This window comes from Carassius gibelio, chromosome A6 (genome assembly GCF_023724105.1).
Source record: "Carassius gibelio isolate Cgi1373 ecotype wild population from Czech Republic chromosome A6, carGib1.2-hapl.c, whole genome shotgun sequence".
Taxonomy (NCBI): domain Eukaryota; kingdom Metazoa; phylum Chordata; class Actinopteri; order Cypriniformes; family Cyprinidae; genus Carassius; species Carassius gibelio.
In genome coordinates, this window is record NC_068376.1 from 4,585,029 (window position 1) to 4,600,555 (window position 15,527).

General features: G+C 44.8%; 2 protein-coding genes across 2 annotated transcripts; one reads left to right on the forward strand and one right to left on the reverse strand.

Moving 5' to 3' along the window:
* The first annotated feature begins 99 nt into the window (after window positions 1-99).
* si:zfos-323e3.4 (volume-regulated anion channel subunit LRRC8E) lies at window positions 100-4,654 on the forward strand. Its single transcript, XM_052599049.1, has 3 exons — window positions 100-595; window positions 693-841; window positions 1,729-4,654. Exons 2-3 carry the CDS (start codon window positions 701-703, stop codon window positions 4,000-4,002), a joined length of 2,415 nt encoding a protein of 804 aa, XP_052455009.1. The 5' UTR covers window positions 100-595; window positions 693-700; the 3' UTR covers window positions 4,003-4,654.
* A 5,453-nt stretch (window positions 4,655-10,107) lies between these two features.
* Window positions 10,108-14,811, reverse strand: ap1m2 (adaptor related protein complex 1 subunit mu 2). Its single transcript, XM_052599052.1, has 12 exons — window positions 14,644-14,811; window positions 14,132-14,288; window positions 13,871-13,938; window positions 13,643-13,773; window positions 13,430-13,577; window positions 13,228-13,354; window positions 12,984-13,126; window positions 12,608-12,679; window positions 12,295-12,453; window positions 11,305-11,430; window positions 11,113-11,188; window positions 10,108-10,371 (listed from the first exon to the last, which is right to left on the reverse strand). Exons 1-12 carry the CDS (start codon window positions 14,683-14,685, stop codon window positions 10,346-10,348), a joined length of 1,275 nt encoding a protein of 424 aa, XP_052455012.1. The 5' UTR covers window positions 14,686-14,811; the 3' UTR covers window positions 10,108-10,345.
* Between the last annotated feature and the right edge of the window lie 716 nt (window positions 14,812-15,527).

Consider the following 15,527-nt stretch of genomic DNA (forward strand, 5'->3'; position numbering starts at 1 on the left):
TCAACAGAACCTGTTTACCCAGTGCACGCGCACAGCGCTGTTACAAGGGATTTAATGTTTGCGCGTGCACTGAACACTTCACAACGGAATGCCAAAGTAGACAGAAAAAAAAGACAGTGAAATATGAAGAAGGCTGAATATGGACCTGTAGTGACAGGGCTGTTTAATCGCGTTTATGAGAAGTATATAAGGATTGTTGCTGGTGTCTGACTCATTGAGTTGTCCTGATGAAACTTGTTCTTCTGGGAGGCGCTTCGAGGATCTCTCGCTGTAGAAAGGCTTCGAGTCGCGGGACAGAGTCTGTTTCCGGGTGCAGGTGCTGAGGAACAGGTGAGTTCAGCTCCAGACACTGACACAGCTGCGACTCTGCTTTAGATCGGTTTATCTGTGAACTACCAACAATACTGCAATCCGAACACATGCATCTGGTCACCTGTGGTCAGTAGTGATATTACTGGAACAGTCTCTGGTTGAGTGGGGAAAGTCAACATAATTACTGAAAAGAAAAAACTTCGCAGAAACTGTTGAAAGTGTCACGTGGTGCTGAGTTCATCAATGTCGCAGATGATTAAAACCTCAGCTAAGGACTAATCAGGTTTGCTCAACTTCATTATGTCAGTATTAGGCAAAGCATTATAATTACTTGTGATATTTTCCTAACAGTTAAGAGTGGATCTGTGTTTGTCTGGCAGGTGTGGAGATGATTCCTGTGAATGAGTTCCGGAGCATCACATCGGAGCAGAACCCTCAGTTCCGGGTGCTGAAGCCCTGGTGGGACGTCCTGTCGGAGTATCTGGGCATCACCATGCTGATGATCGGGGTGTTCGGCTGCACGCTTCAGGTGGGACATCCGTCCGATCCGGACACCAGAGAACATGATGAACATAACCTCAGAGTCTCCTTAAGAGTCTGTGTCACACAAGACTTCCTGAGGCTGTTAATCAGTGACTGAGAAGAAGTAGTTCACATGGAAATGAAACCGTGTCATCAATGTTCTCTGACAGTGGACAGTGATTTTTACTGCCAGACTACACAACAAACACCATCAAAGTATCATAAATGTATAACAACAGTCGTGAATATGACACGCACTTTATTCAGAGACTTCTGAAGCCATATGAAAATGAACAGACTGAAATGTAGTTTAATATATATTTTCCTTCACTGTGAGAATTTTCATTTTAATGTTAAATATTCCTTAGAAAAGTGCATATTTTTGTGTGTGTTGTCAGGCACGAGCAAAAGGCATTTTCACACAAGGATGACGTTTAAATGGATGTAAAACAAACATAATTAAATGTCAAAACTCTACATGGGGATGTGTTGACAAATTAATATTTTGTACCATTTTGAATGGACACTCCCAGCGTAAGGAGTTAGCAGCACTGATAATATTTATATTAATATATAATATTTCACCCACAAAAAATTGTGGAATTGAATTATCAAAAAAACGTGTTTGAGACATTGCATTCAAAAACTGAGTGCTCCGCGGGGAACTTCTGATCAGGAACGTGTGCAGTAAAGAGAAGGGATTAGCCAAGAGCTTTAGCTGATTAGATAATGTGTGTCTGCGGTGTGTTTGCCGTCAGGCTCCTGTTGAGATACTGATCCTCCATTCTTCCTTTTATTTGCCGCCAGCTGTGTCCTGCTGTCAGCTCCAGACACATGCAGGTGTTTGCAGTGTAAATGTTCACTGATGCTTAGACAATCTTCATCTCTCCGCAGCTGACCCAAGACAAGATATCTTGTCTGCCGAACCGATTCCCGGATCTCTCCGGCGGAGAGCGAGACTGCAGTCACCTGCGGCAGGAGAACCAGAGTCTGTGGGAGTTCTCCATCACCAAACACCTCGGTCCGGACGTCGTGGAGGTGTTCGGCCGGAAGAACGGTCTGGATATCCACCAGTACGAGTTTGTCAACCACTTCTGCTACGAACGGGCCGTGCACTGGTACGGAAAGTACTTCCCTTACCTAGTGGTCATCCACAGCATGATCTTCATGGTGGCCAGCAGCTTCTGGTTCAAGTTCCCAGGAACGTCGTCTAAGATCGAGCTGTTTGTGACCATACTGGGGAAGTGCTTCGACTCTCCCTGGACCACGAGAGCCATCAGCGAAGTCTATGAAGAACGGCGAGAGGAGAGGATGGTCGTGTGGAGGAAGAACACAATGACCAAATCAGCCGCAGACAACAACGACGACATGGTGTCTCTGATCCGATCTTCCATAAAGTCCGGCTCGGAGCAGAAATCAGCAGAACCGCAGCCGACCGCGTCGCTCTTGGATAAGAAGGAAGGTGAGCAGGCCAAGGCCCTGTTTGAGAAAGTCCGTAAGTTTCGGACACACGTGGAGGCGGCGGATCTGCTTTACTTCATGTACGTGCTGCAGACGGCGCTGAAGGTCTTCAAATTCGCTCTGATCACAGTTTACAGCGTGGCACTGGTCCCTAACATCCAGATCGTGGTGATGTGCTCGGTGCCTCCAGATCTGACGGGGTTCAGTGTGTTCTGCTGTAACTACAATAAAGCACACCTGTTCTCTAAATTAGCCTACTGCTACATCTGCTTCGTGGGAGTGTACGGACTGCTGTGCGTTTATTCACTTTACTGGCTGTTTCACCGACCGCTGAAAGAGTATTCCTTTGAGGCGGTGCGCTTGGAGACGGGAATAAACGACATCCCGGATGTTAAAAATGACTTTGCGTTTCTGCTGCACCTCAGTGATCAGTACGACGCCCTGTACTCCAAACGCTTCGCCGTCTTCCTCTCGGAGGTCAGTGAATGTCGCTTACGGCAGCTCAACCTCAACCTGGAGTGGACGGCCGATAAACTCCGCGCTCGTCTGTCACGCAACGCCTCCGAGAGGCTGGAGCTCGCTCTGTTCCTGCTCCCAGGGTTACCCGACACTGTCTTTGAGATCTCCGAGGTCCAGTCGCTCAAACTGGAGCTGATCAGTAACGTGACGATCCCAGGAACCGTATCACAGCTTCCAGCCTTACAGGAGATGGTGTTGATCCACAGTCCGGCCAAGCTCCAGCTGGAGGCCCTCAGTCATCTGCGTGAGAACCTGAAGGTTCTGCGGTTGGGCTTCGAGGGCCCGGAGCAGGTTCCGCTGTGGATGTACAGCTTACAGAGTCTGGAGGAGCTTCACCTGAGCGGCGCTCTGAGCAGTGAGTTCTCCCGCGGTCCGGCGCTCGACTCTTTACGTGAGCTGAAGAACCTGCGCCTGCTGACCTTACGCTGCAAGCTGACCAAGATCCCGCCCAGTGTTGTGGATGTTTGCGGTCAGCTCCTGCGACTGTGCGTTCACAACGAGGGAACCAGACTCCAGGTCTACAACAGTCTGAAGAAGCTGGTGAACCTGAGCGCTCTGGAGCTGACGGGCTGCGGTCTGGAGCGGATCCCCAGCGCCGTCTTCAGCCTGTCCCTCCTGCAGGAGCTGGACCTTCGAGAGAACCGCCTCACCACCGTGGAAGAGATCTTGAGTCTGCAGCACTGTCGTCGTCTGACCGTCCTCAAGCTCTGGCACAACCACATCTCCTACATCCCCGAGCACATCAGCAAGCTCCGCGCCCTGGAGACACTGGACCTCAGCTGGAACAAGATCCGCAGTCTTCCGCCGCGCCTCTGTTACTGCACCAAACTCCGACACCTGGACCTTTCCCACAACCAGCTGGCGTCTCTGCCCTCGGAGATCGGCATCCTTCAGAGTCTGCAGTTCCTCTCGCTGGCCTTTAACTCTCTGGAGAGTCTCCCCGAGGAGCTGTTCTCCTGTAAGAGGCTGAAGGTGCTGGCGCTGGGGAATAACAGCATCTCCTCGCTGTCTCCTCGGGTCGGGAATCTGGCTCAGCTGCTTCGGCTGGAGCTGAAGGGAAACCGTCTGGAGTCTCTGCCTGTGGAGATCGCCGACTGTGTCTCGCTCAAACTGACCGCTGTGATCGTGGAGGACAGTCTGATGGACCTTCTGCCTCCAGACGTGAAGGACAGGATGAAGCACAGATAATCACAGCCCTGGAGCGCTGCTCTTATGCTTTGAACAAATATAGCTGATTTACTTGATGACATTGATTATATGAGCTCATTAACATGCACTGATTACAGCAAACCCTATCTCCACACATAATGTAAAATAATCCAGATCCTGGACAACTACCTTCAGTTCAGATCCAACAATGATCAAGTGTTCCTGGAGACTTTCATTCTGTGCTTCAGGTGTTTGATTACGTTTGGACCTCAACTTTTGCCATCTGGGAATTTCAACAGTAATTTATAAAGTGTTAAAGACACGTTTATTGATAGATGGGTTATGCTTTAGTTGAAACTAAATATTTTAACTTTTTTAGGAAGTTTAACGCTAAAGAAAGAAAAACCTAGACAAAAACAAAACCATGATTTAACCCTGATTCTGCAAATAAATCTTGACACCAATCAGTGAATCACTCTTAGGCTCCGCCCACTCTCACAATGAAGCACAAAATCCCCTCTCCACGCTCTTTCTGCATACGTGCTTATTCTGCAATGAACATACAATATGTTGTTTATAAATGCACAATTAACATCTTTAAATAAACCGTTTTAGTAATTTTTAATTAGATTGAAATTTGCAATGGTTCATGGGATTGTAGTTCTTTCCTTCATTAAAGTCGTTAAATACAGCCTTGTACCTTTTTTGTACTTTATATTTCTGACTCAAGGTTTGTAATGTTGTGATTTAGGGTTTATGACTAAACTCTGTAATAAATACAGTGAACACTATAGACACGATATTGACACGACAGGAAGCTGAACACGAGAATAGATGACATCAGTCCAGATGCATTGTGGGTCCCTTTGACCCAGCTGATTCTGTATTTACAAAAAAAAAAAACACACATATACATACATACATACATACATACATACATATATATATATATATATATTGTTTTGTTTTGTTTGTTTGAAGTATATAAGCTCAGATCTATTGAAGGAAGTTCACTCGGGTGTTTAAACCGTAATATCTGAATAAATAGAAATTAATGCTGCTTTTCTTCATAACAGCAGACACAGCTCTTAAAGCAAAAACTTTTCTAAACAATGAAGCCTTTGTGAGTTGTTCACTGAAGGTGGGTGTGTCTGAGCCAGAGGACATGTCCACAGGTGTGTGTGTGTGTGTGTGTGTGTGGAGCTTTACCTTTATACCTGTTAACATTCCTTTTCATCTCGTGAAGTACACAATTAGAAAACCTCACTCATGGACGTTAGGTTCAGCCAACCTCCTGAGCTGTGAATGTCATGTGACTCTCGAGCTGCAGGAAATGATGTCACAACAACACCGATTGGCCAATGACGAGAACACACACACACACACACAGTCACAAATCCTTCAGTAACCTCCTGAGCTGAGATGTCTAAGTCAGCACAATCAAGAACTGTGTCTCCTAGAGTATAATGTAGTTGTGACTGAATATTACAGGCAAAAAATTTTATCAGAATATTCAAATGGTTTTAAATATTTACAGCATCTGAAGTTAACTTGACTAACCAGCGAGGCTTGAATCGTCTGAAGCTCCAGTGATTGCTCCGTGTGTGAGGATGAAAAAGATGTGTTCTGGGTCATGATCACCGGCAGCATTACATCTGCATCATTCAGTGATCATATTTAGCTAAATTCATCAAATCAGTAAAATCACTAGCGAAAGGCTGCACTTCTTTTGTTAGTAGCAAGACTGTGGATGTCCAGACAAAACATATTTCTTAATATATGAATTATCAATATATTAAATAATATTTTTATATGTTGAGAAATATGTAACAATATATTTGCTTGTAACACAGACTTAATGGTCTAAATTTCAAAATAATCCAACATTAAACACTAACAGACCTCCTGCTATAATAATATTGAGCAAAACACATGAAATATCACTTAACTTTATAATTTTCACTCTCCTTTAACGGTCAGAAGCAAAGCATGCTGGGAACTAGAAACCATTCTGTACATGTGTGTATATGGGAACATGAATGTGCAAATGTACTCAACAAAGAATCTGATGTTATGAATATTAGATGTTTTTGTTGAGATGATATGGTCAGGTGTAAACTGATCTGAGTTAATGCTTTCATCCCTGAAGAGTTTCTCTGAGGATGATTAACTCTCGCTGTCTGTGGATCTCAAACACGTATGTTTTACAGGTGCTGGTCAAATAATTAGAATATCGTCAAAAAGTTGATTTATTTCACTAATTCCATTCGAAAAGTGAAGCTTGTATGTTATATTCATTCATTACACACAGACTGATATATTTCAAATGTTTATAACTGGCAACTAAGGAGAATCCCAAATTCAGTATCTCAGAAAAGAAAATTAGAACATAAATTTAGACCAATAGAAAGGATTTTTAGAAATCTTGGCCAACTGAAAAGTATAAAAATGAAAAGTATGATCATATACAGCACTCAATACTTAGTTGTGGCTCTTGTGTCTGAATGACTGCAGCAATGCGGCGTGGCATGGAGTGGATCAGTCTGTGGCACTGCTCAGGTGTTATGAGAGACCAGGTGTCTCTGATAGTGGCCTTCAGCTCTTCTGCATTCTTGGGCCTGATATATCACATCTTCCTCTTCACAATACCACACAGATTCTCTCTGGGGTTAAGGTCAGGTGAGTTTTCTGGCCAATTAAGAACAGGGATACCATGGTCCTTAAACCAGGTACTGGAAGCTTTGGCTCTGTGTGCAGGTGCAGAGTCCTGTTGGAGAATGAAATCTGCATCTCCATAAAGTTGGTCAGCAGCAGGAAGCAGGAAGTGCTCTAAAACTTCCTGGTTTATGGCTGTGTTGACCTTCGACCTTAGAAAACACAGTGGACCAACACCAGCAGATGACATGACACCCCAAACCATCACTGACTGTGGAAACTTTACACTGGATCTCAAGCAACGTGGATTGTGTGCCTCTCCTCTCTTCCTCCAGACTCTGGGACCCTGATTTCCAAATGAAATGCTCAATATACTTTCCTCAGAGAACATAACTGTGGAGCACTCAGCAGCAGTCCAGTCCTGTATGAAGCGAGACGCTTCTGACGCTGTCTGTTGTTCAAGAGTGGCTTGACACAAGGAATGTGAAGCTGAAACCATGTCTTGCATACGTCTGTGTGTAGTGGTTCTTGAAGCACTGACTCCAGCTGCAGTCCACTCTTTGTGAATCTCCCCCACATTTTTGAATGAGTTTTGTCTTCCCCATGATTGTGTAGCCTACAGAACCTGACTGAGAGATCATTTAAAGGCTTTGCAGGTGTTTTGAGTTAATTATCTGATTACAGTGTGGCACCAGCTGTCTTCAGTATTGAACCTTTTCACAATATTCTAATTTTCTGAGATACTGAATTTTCCTTAGTTGTCAGTTATAATCATCAAAATTAAAAGAAATAAATATTTGAAATATATCAGTCTGTGTGTAATGAATGAATATAATATATAAGTTAGTGAACGAAATCAACTTTTTGATGATATTCTAATTATATGACCAGCACCTGTATATAACAGGTGTTAGACTGATCTTCTAGAACTAACTCATGTGTTACAGAGAATCACTCATTAAAATAAACTGGCCTGAAACACTCGATATCCTGCAGCAGATTCAGGTTTTTGCCTGAATGCAGCGAGCAAACAAAACCTCCATTGTGTCCGTGTCCTCTCAGAGCTGTAAAACAGAGTTTCTGCTCAAAGCGAAGCTCTGTCACAACACAATGTTAGTCTTGAACAGAGACACACAGTCCTGTGTCGAGGGTCACCTTCAGCTCATCTGCAGGAGTATAGTTAAACCTGCAAAACAGTCCTACCAAACTTACACAAAGAGAAAATTCATCAGTGAAATAATTTTACCAGAATAAAACTTAACAGTTCAAGTTTCTGCATGAAAATGTTTTGTAAGATAGTAAAGAAAGTGTTATTTACAGGTGTTCCTGCAGAGCCGCTGCTAATGAGCCGCGAGAACTCACAAACACATGAAGCGAAACGTACAGTTCTTCAGTGTGAACTGGTTCCCATCAGACGCTCAAACAGCTCCTCCATCTCCAGAGAGCGAGCGTCCAGAGCGGTGACCCCACGGCTGTCCCAGTGACCCCAGGTCCGAGAGCGGGGCCAGGTGCTCCACCACATCCCTGTGACCCTCGGGGACACACACTTCACCTGCAGCACAGACAGACACACACACACACACTTCACCTGCAGCACACACACACACACTTCATCTGCAGCACAGACACACACACACACACACACACTTCACCTGCAGCACAGACACACACACACACACACACACTTCACCTGCAGCACAGACACACACACACACACACACTTCACCTGCAGCACAGACACACACACACACTTCACCTGCAGCACAGACAGACACACACACACACTTCACCTGCAGCACAGACAGACACACACACACACTTCACCTGCAGCACAGACACAGACACACACACACACACACACTTCACCTGCAGCACAGACACAGACACACACACACACACACTTCACCTGCAGCAAACACACACACACTTCACCTGCAGCACAGACACAGACACACACACTTCACCTGCAGCACAGACACACACACACACACACTTCACCTGCAGCACAGACACACACACACACACACACTTCACCTGCAGCACAGACACACACACACACACACTTCACCTGCAGCACAGACACACACACACACACACACACACTTCACCTGCAGCACAGACACACACACACACACACTTCACCTGCAGCACAGACACACACACACACACACACACACTTCACCTGCAGCACAGACACACACACACACACACACTTCACCTGCAGCACAGACACACATCATCATCATCATCACCTGCAGCACAGACACACACACACACACACACACACACTTCACCTGCAGCACAGACACACACACACACACACTTCACCTGCAGCACAGACACACACACACACACACACTTCACCTGCAGCACAGACACACACACACACACACACTTCACCTGCAGCACAGACACACACACACACACACACTTCACCTGCAGCACAGACACACACACACACACACACTTCACCTGCAGCACAGACACACACACACACACACACTTCACCTGCAGCACAGACACACATCATCATCATCATCACCTGCAGCACGCACACACACACACACACTTCACCTGCAGCACAGACACACATCATCATCATCATCACCTGCAGCACAGACACACACACACACACACACACACACTTCACCTGCAGCACAGACACACACACACACACACTTCACCTGCAGCACAGACACACACACACACACACACTTCACCTGCAGCACAGACACACACACACACACACACTTCACCTGCAGCACAGACACACACACACACACACACTTCACCTGCAGCACAGACACACACACACACACACACTTCACCTGCAGCACAGACACACATCATCATCATCATCACCTGCAGCACGCACACACACACACACACACACACACACTTGAACTGCAGCGCGGTTTTCCCGAGCTCATTGAGTGTGTCGGGATCCCCCCGGTGATCCTGCAGCACCCCCCGCACCGAAGCTCCTCCCGAAGCCGAACCCGTCCACACCCATCCTCCGGAGCTCTTCCTCATCCGCGCACCTCATTCAGCACGAACAGCATGTGAAGCGCTTACCGTGTGTCCCTCCGTCGAGTCCGTGGATGAACGACCGTTAGCTGTTTATCTGTTAACTCGAATCCGTCAAAACAATCAGAAATAAACGCGCTGAGCGCCGTCACATGCGACAACAGCGCCGCAGCCAATCAGCGCTCACACACAGCAACACGGCTGCCATAATTGGATAAAAGGGAGGAGTGCTGATAGCCAGCGACCAATGAGGAAGTAGAAGGCGGGCGATTTGAGAAGGTTTGTTTGTAAACAGTTGCGTTTATTCACTCTGAGAGAGAGAGAGAGAGAGAGAGAGAGAGAGAGAGAGAGAGAGAGAGAGAGAGAGAGAGAGAGAGAGAGAGCGCGACGCATGACACACATTCATATGTCATCATCAGGAATGATAAACAGGTATATAGCAGTAATTTCAGGACAAATATATTGATATGATATTCAATTTATTATTAATATTAAACAGAAATGATTGACAACATATCCCATGATTTGGTGCAAAAAGCACTTGAAAATACATTGTGATTGAAATGCTGAGTTTACTTCCATTCAACTTCAATTTATACAATAAGCTTTTGAAATTCTGACAGGATAAAATCAACTAAAACACAGAAACATTTCATAAAATTCCTCCAAGAACTTGCGGTGCCGTTCTCAGCTGCAGTCTTTAGCTGTTTGTCCTCAGCTGGTAATCTGAAAACACATGCAGATATGAATAAATGATGATAATTATCCCCATCATCTCCTGATCTGCTGCACTGCCCAACACAGTCTTTTAGAAAACATTCTTTGTGAGAGATGGAGAATATTCTTAGTGTTTTTTCCTTTTCTTTTTTTTTTTTGCAATTTGTTCTATGTTGTAATTATGAGGTAAGGTAGGAGAAGTATTGCACTAATGGTCAAAGCAATGAGTTTTGATTGATACAGCCCTTTTTTTCTTTCTTTATATTATTCATTTACATTTTATTTAGTGTGTTTCTGTCTACATATTTAGTTTAAAGTGGTGCTATTATGCTTATTCACGTTTTCAATTTTAGTTAGTCTGTAATGTTGCCAATTGAGCATAAAAAAGGTCTGTAAATTGACAAAGCTTAAAGTCTCGTTATGGACTACAATGCATATCTTCCGGGATCTGTGACATCAGCCCAGGTGACCAATCACAGCGCGCACACCGGCCCAGCTGACCAATCACAGAACTATTGGAGCGTTCATGCCAGACTAGAGAGAGGTGTTGTAATAATGAAAAATATGTGTAAAATAATTTGCTCTTCGAAACAAGACTTGATTGTAAAAAGAACATAATTGGACCCCTTTAAATGACTGAAAATATGCATGTTACACATGCTTGCCTGTTTGCATGAATTAGAAGGCCTAATCAAATATAAACCATATTAAAATCCCTGGCTTGTTAAGTGTGTGTAAACCGGCGCTCACCTCCGCTCTGAGTGATGTAGCGGACCCACGGCAGAGCCTGATAGCCGCTCTTCTCAATGATCTTCATGTACCGCACCTTTCATTGAACAGATCTGACATGAGTTACAGAACTGATCACACACTCTCACTTCAGATCTTTAACACGATGACACGAGTGTAAACAGGGAGATGGTAGAACACATGTGAAGTCACCTGAATGCCAGACACGGTGAAATACGGGATCTCAAACTTGACGGTGATCGGAGGTCTTCCCTCGAGCTCGTCGTTCTCTACACTCGGCAGACAGAAGTGTGCACGCATCAGAAACTCCTTTCCTCCCTGTGGAGCACACCAGAGCTCAGATGAACAGATTCAGCACAGATCACAGTGTGAGAGAGCATACATGCCAACCCTCCTGATTTTTCCGGGAGACTCCCGAATTTCAAAGCCCCTCCCGAAAATCTCCTGGGCCGACCTTTCTCCCGAATTTGTCCCAATTTCCACCCGGACAACAATATTGCTACACCATCCGTCACTGGGCACCTTTCAGACCGAACAGCCTCTGGTGGAACGGCAACGCCATTCTGGCGTTATATTGCGAAAGCTTGAATTTAACTGCTACTTTGTGACGTTCTACTTTTAACGGTCTACTACGGGAGAACAGCTGATTTGCCGGAGTCGCTAAAATGTGAGAGATTAGGTAAATAAATGTTATGGCATATGACACTGTAATTTGCATCAGTTTACGATTGTCTGATCACAAACGATCTCATTGGGAATCCCGAGAACATCTATATAGGTAATAAGAAAATATTTTATTTAACCATGATAGGTAAAAAAAAAAAGATAGCTTGAATGCACTGTAAGTCGCTTTGGATAAAAGCGTCTGCTAAATGCATAAAAAAAAAAAAAATCTACCAGAATTGGTAGGTCACATTTTCTGACATGAAATTAATTTAAGCATTAGTCTTCCTCCATGTAATCACGGTTAAAAGGTATTGCTTACATGGTAGGTCTAGGTTTTTAGACTTATTTACATCATACAATATTAAAAACTCCTCTTCTGACAAAAGATTGTAATTTAATGCCAAAAGCAATCCTTCTCTTGCTTTTTTAAATGACATTTTTTTATATCTCAAGGTTGGCAAGTATGTGAGAGAGTCAGAAACACATCAGGGATTACGTCTGTAATCACGCTCTCACCGGGAAGGATTTAATGCTCCACACCACCAGGTTCTTCTCAGGAACGTATTTAGCGTGACCCGTGCTGGTTTTGAACTTGGGAGAGTCGGCATCGCTCGGCACCGGCACACGGATCTCCACATTATTAGCCACGGACTGCTTTTTAAACTGCCCTTTAGCCTGAAATACAGAGAGAGAGAGAGAGAGAGCGGATCACACACATACATTATATAAATATATCAGTCTACACACACTGAACAATGACTCTAAAGCTGTAGATTTAGACACAACATGTCTCCAGTGTGGAGTAATGAAGAAAGTCTTGCTCACAAACCTTCACCATGATCTCCACCCGACTGTGAGAGAACTTCTCGATAACAGACTCGATCCAAATGAGCGGCTTCACCTGCAGACCAGAGATGGAGAAGTGAACGGAGAGACACACATCGGCTGCAGATCTTCTCCAGAACTCACACGGTTTATTTTATGGACTAGTTGAAAGATCTAAAACAACAACACCATCAGGACTAAGTTCAGTTCTGAACAGATAAAGCCGTTCAGTATCTCTAAATGATCATGAGTCCGGTTATTGTGAGCTGTAGGAACAGAGACCAGCTGTCTGTAACATCTCAAGTATCACGGCTAGGTCTTCTTCAATCTGTTCGTGACTGCGGTTGTGTTACAGACGTGTTCGTACGGCTGGTTCTTACGTGTGTGTTGATCCGGTACGACATGAGCTCAGACTCTCCGTCAGGTGGGATGAAGGAGATGGTTCTGTCACTCTCGAACCGCGACAGACGAACACACTGATGAAACTTCACATCCTCCATAGCCACGGACTTCCCTTTGTCTCCTGCACGCACACACACACACACACACACACACACACACGTGTCAGCAGGACTGATCCTCTTCATCACTTCTTCACTCTAACAGTGTACTCTCGGTTCTTACGGCCGGTGAGGGCGAACACCATGCGGTCGTTGAGGCCCAGCCGGAGCTCTGGCATCCCTGAGAGCATCGTCTTGAGTTTGATGCTGCCCACGATATCACTGCTCATCACACTGCCGTTAGCGTTCACCTGCACACACACACACACACGTCTCGTCAGCACACAGACTACAGGAGGACAGCTGCTCAAAGACGCGTCACACACCAGCACGTTAATGGACTCGATGACGTCGATGAAGACCTCGTTCTTCTTGTATTTGATGCCCTCAGATCTCCAGGACACGGCGTTGGTGACCGTGGTGGGCACTTTGGTCTTGGCCACCTCCAGCTTGTTCCCCTGCTGCGTGATGTACCTGAGAGAGAAACAGGTGTCAGGAGAAGAGCGTCGGCTCGATGGCGTGAAGCAGACGTGTCTTACTCCTGAAGGATCTTGCTGTCTGTCGTCTGCGGGAAACCGAAGTCCATGAGCTCGTCCAGCAGCTCGTACACCACCACGAAGTTATCCTGAATGCTCTCCTCCTCCAGCTCCTTGAAGTACTCCGTGAACACCTGAACACACGGCACAGACACACGCTTGTTTCTCAGCATCACATTCAGCGCCTTCAGTTAACATTGAAGAAGTAACCCGCTGGAGTCTCCGTCTCACCTCCACCAGCTTGTACAGGAAGGCGTAGACCAGAGACGCGTTGGAGTTCTTGTTGGTGGTGGCCACCACTGATGTTATCAGCAGGTTAAGTGTAACACACACACACACACACACACACACACACACACACACACACACACACACACACACACACGTTTACTGAAAGCTCTCTGGAAGATCATTACTCCACAGGATCTAACTTGCACTGGTTACTTAGAACTTTCTACAATCAGACCAAGAAGTTTGTGATGTAAAGGATACAGTAGAGATTGCTGTGTTTGATCCACAGGAAGTGGACACTGCCGTGTGACATCACTGGGCGGAGAAGCCCCTCCTCTTCCTGTTGCATTAGCAGGGTGAAGAAGTGGTCGATCTCTGACATGTCGACATCACCTTTGTAGTTACGGCATATCAGCACCTGATGGAGGACAAGTTAGGAAACACACAGCATTGACTTCAGATGACTGGGGTCATCTGTAATAATACTCCTTCCTCTCTGGAGAGGAAATTACATCTGCTCATTCACTGTCTGTGAAGCGGTCAGCAAAAATAAATCCGTTTCAGTAGAAAACATCTTCAAGAGATATGAAATACTACCAATAATTTATTGACCACTATTAAAGACAGCTGTTATTACAGTCGATTGAAGCTGTAGAAATCATTAAACAAAGACTATTACAAACAGCGGCTTGCAGGTGTTTCACGTAATTAATTCAGATGCATTTAATCTACAAATATCTTCCCTAAAGTCGCTCATTAAGAGTCATAATTACCTTCCCCTTCAGATCCAGCACGAACACGGCTGACGCAGACATACTCAACTCTTACTGACCACAGGATCCGTCCAGTTTAAAGAAGGGTCAGTGTTTACTGGTTTAGCGGAGACCTTATGGACTCACCTCGATCACTAGTTCCTTTTCCTGCGCGGTGACGTCACGCAGCGCCAGGTAAACGATTGCCAGAGACCACGTGACTGCGGAGGACCCCCTGTAGAGGGCAGCATCCAGCCACATTCAGCTCCTGCAAACCTATAAACGCTTAAATAACACGGCAAATTCTCTATTTTATGTATAATTATTTAAAAAATAATTGTTTTAATGTTATTTTTATTTAGTCGCCATTATTACGCTTCACATAGCAGTGTTCATCCTGACAACATCTTCCTTACTGTCCTTCTGTGAAAAAACTGAACATGGTGTATTAAAGATATTATAAATGAGGTTTAACACGCAGAATCGCAGGCTTGCTGTGTGTGTGTGTGTGTGTGTGTGTGTGTGTGTGTGTGTTCTGTTAGACTTCAGCTGCCTTTGGGAAGGAAATCTGATCTGATCTCCTGGGATTCAGTAACAAACACATGAAATGTTTCGTGTCCAACAGCAACTCCTCATCAGCAGAACATGCATCACACAGAGAATACCTTCAGTTCATCTCGACACCAGCTTCTGATCTCCACCACACTATTTATAGTTTTAATAAGATAACTTGTACAGGTTTATAGGCTATTATCTGATTGAAAATAGAAACACTGTAGTTCATACAAAACTTGACAAGAATAGCATATTTAACATCAGGATCTGCATCAGGATCACAGAAAAAAAAGGGAAAAAAAAGAAAAAAGATATATATATATATATATATATATATATATATATATATA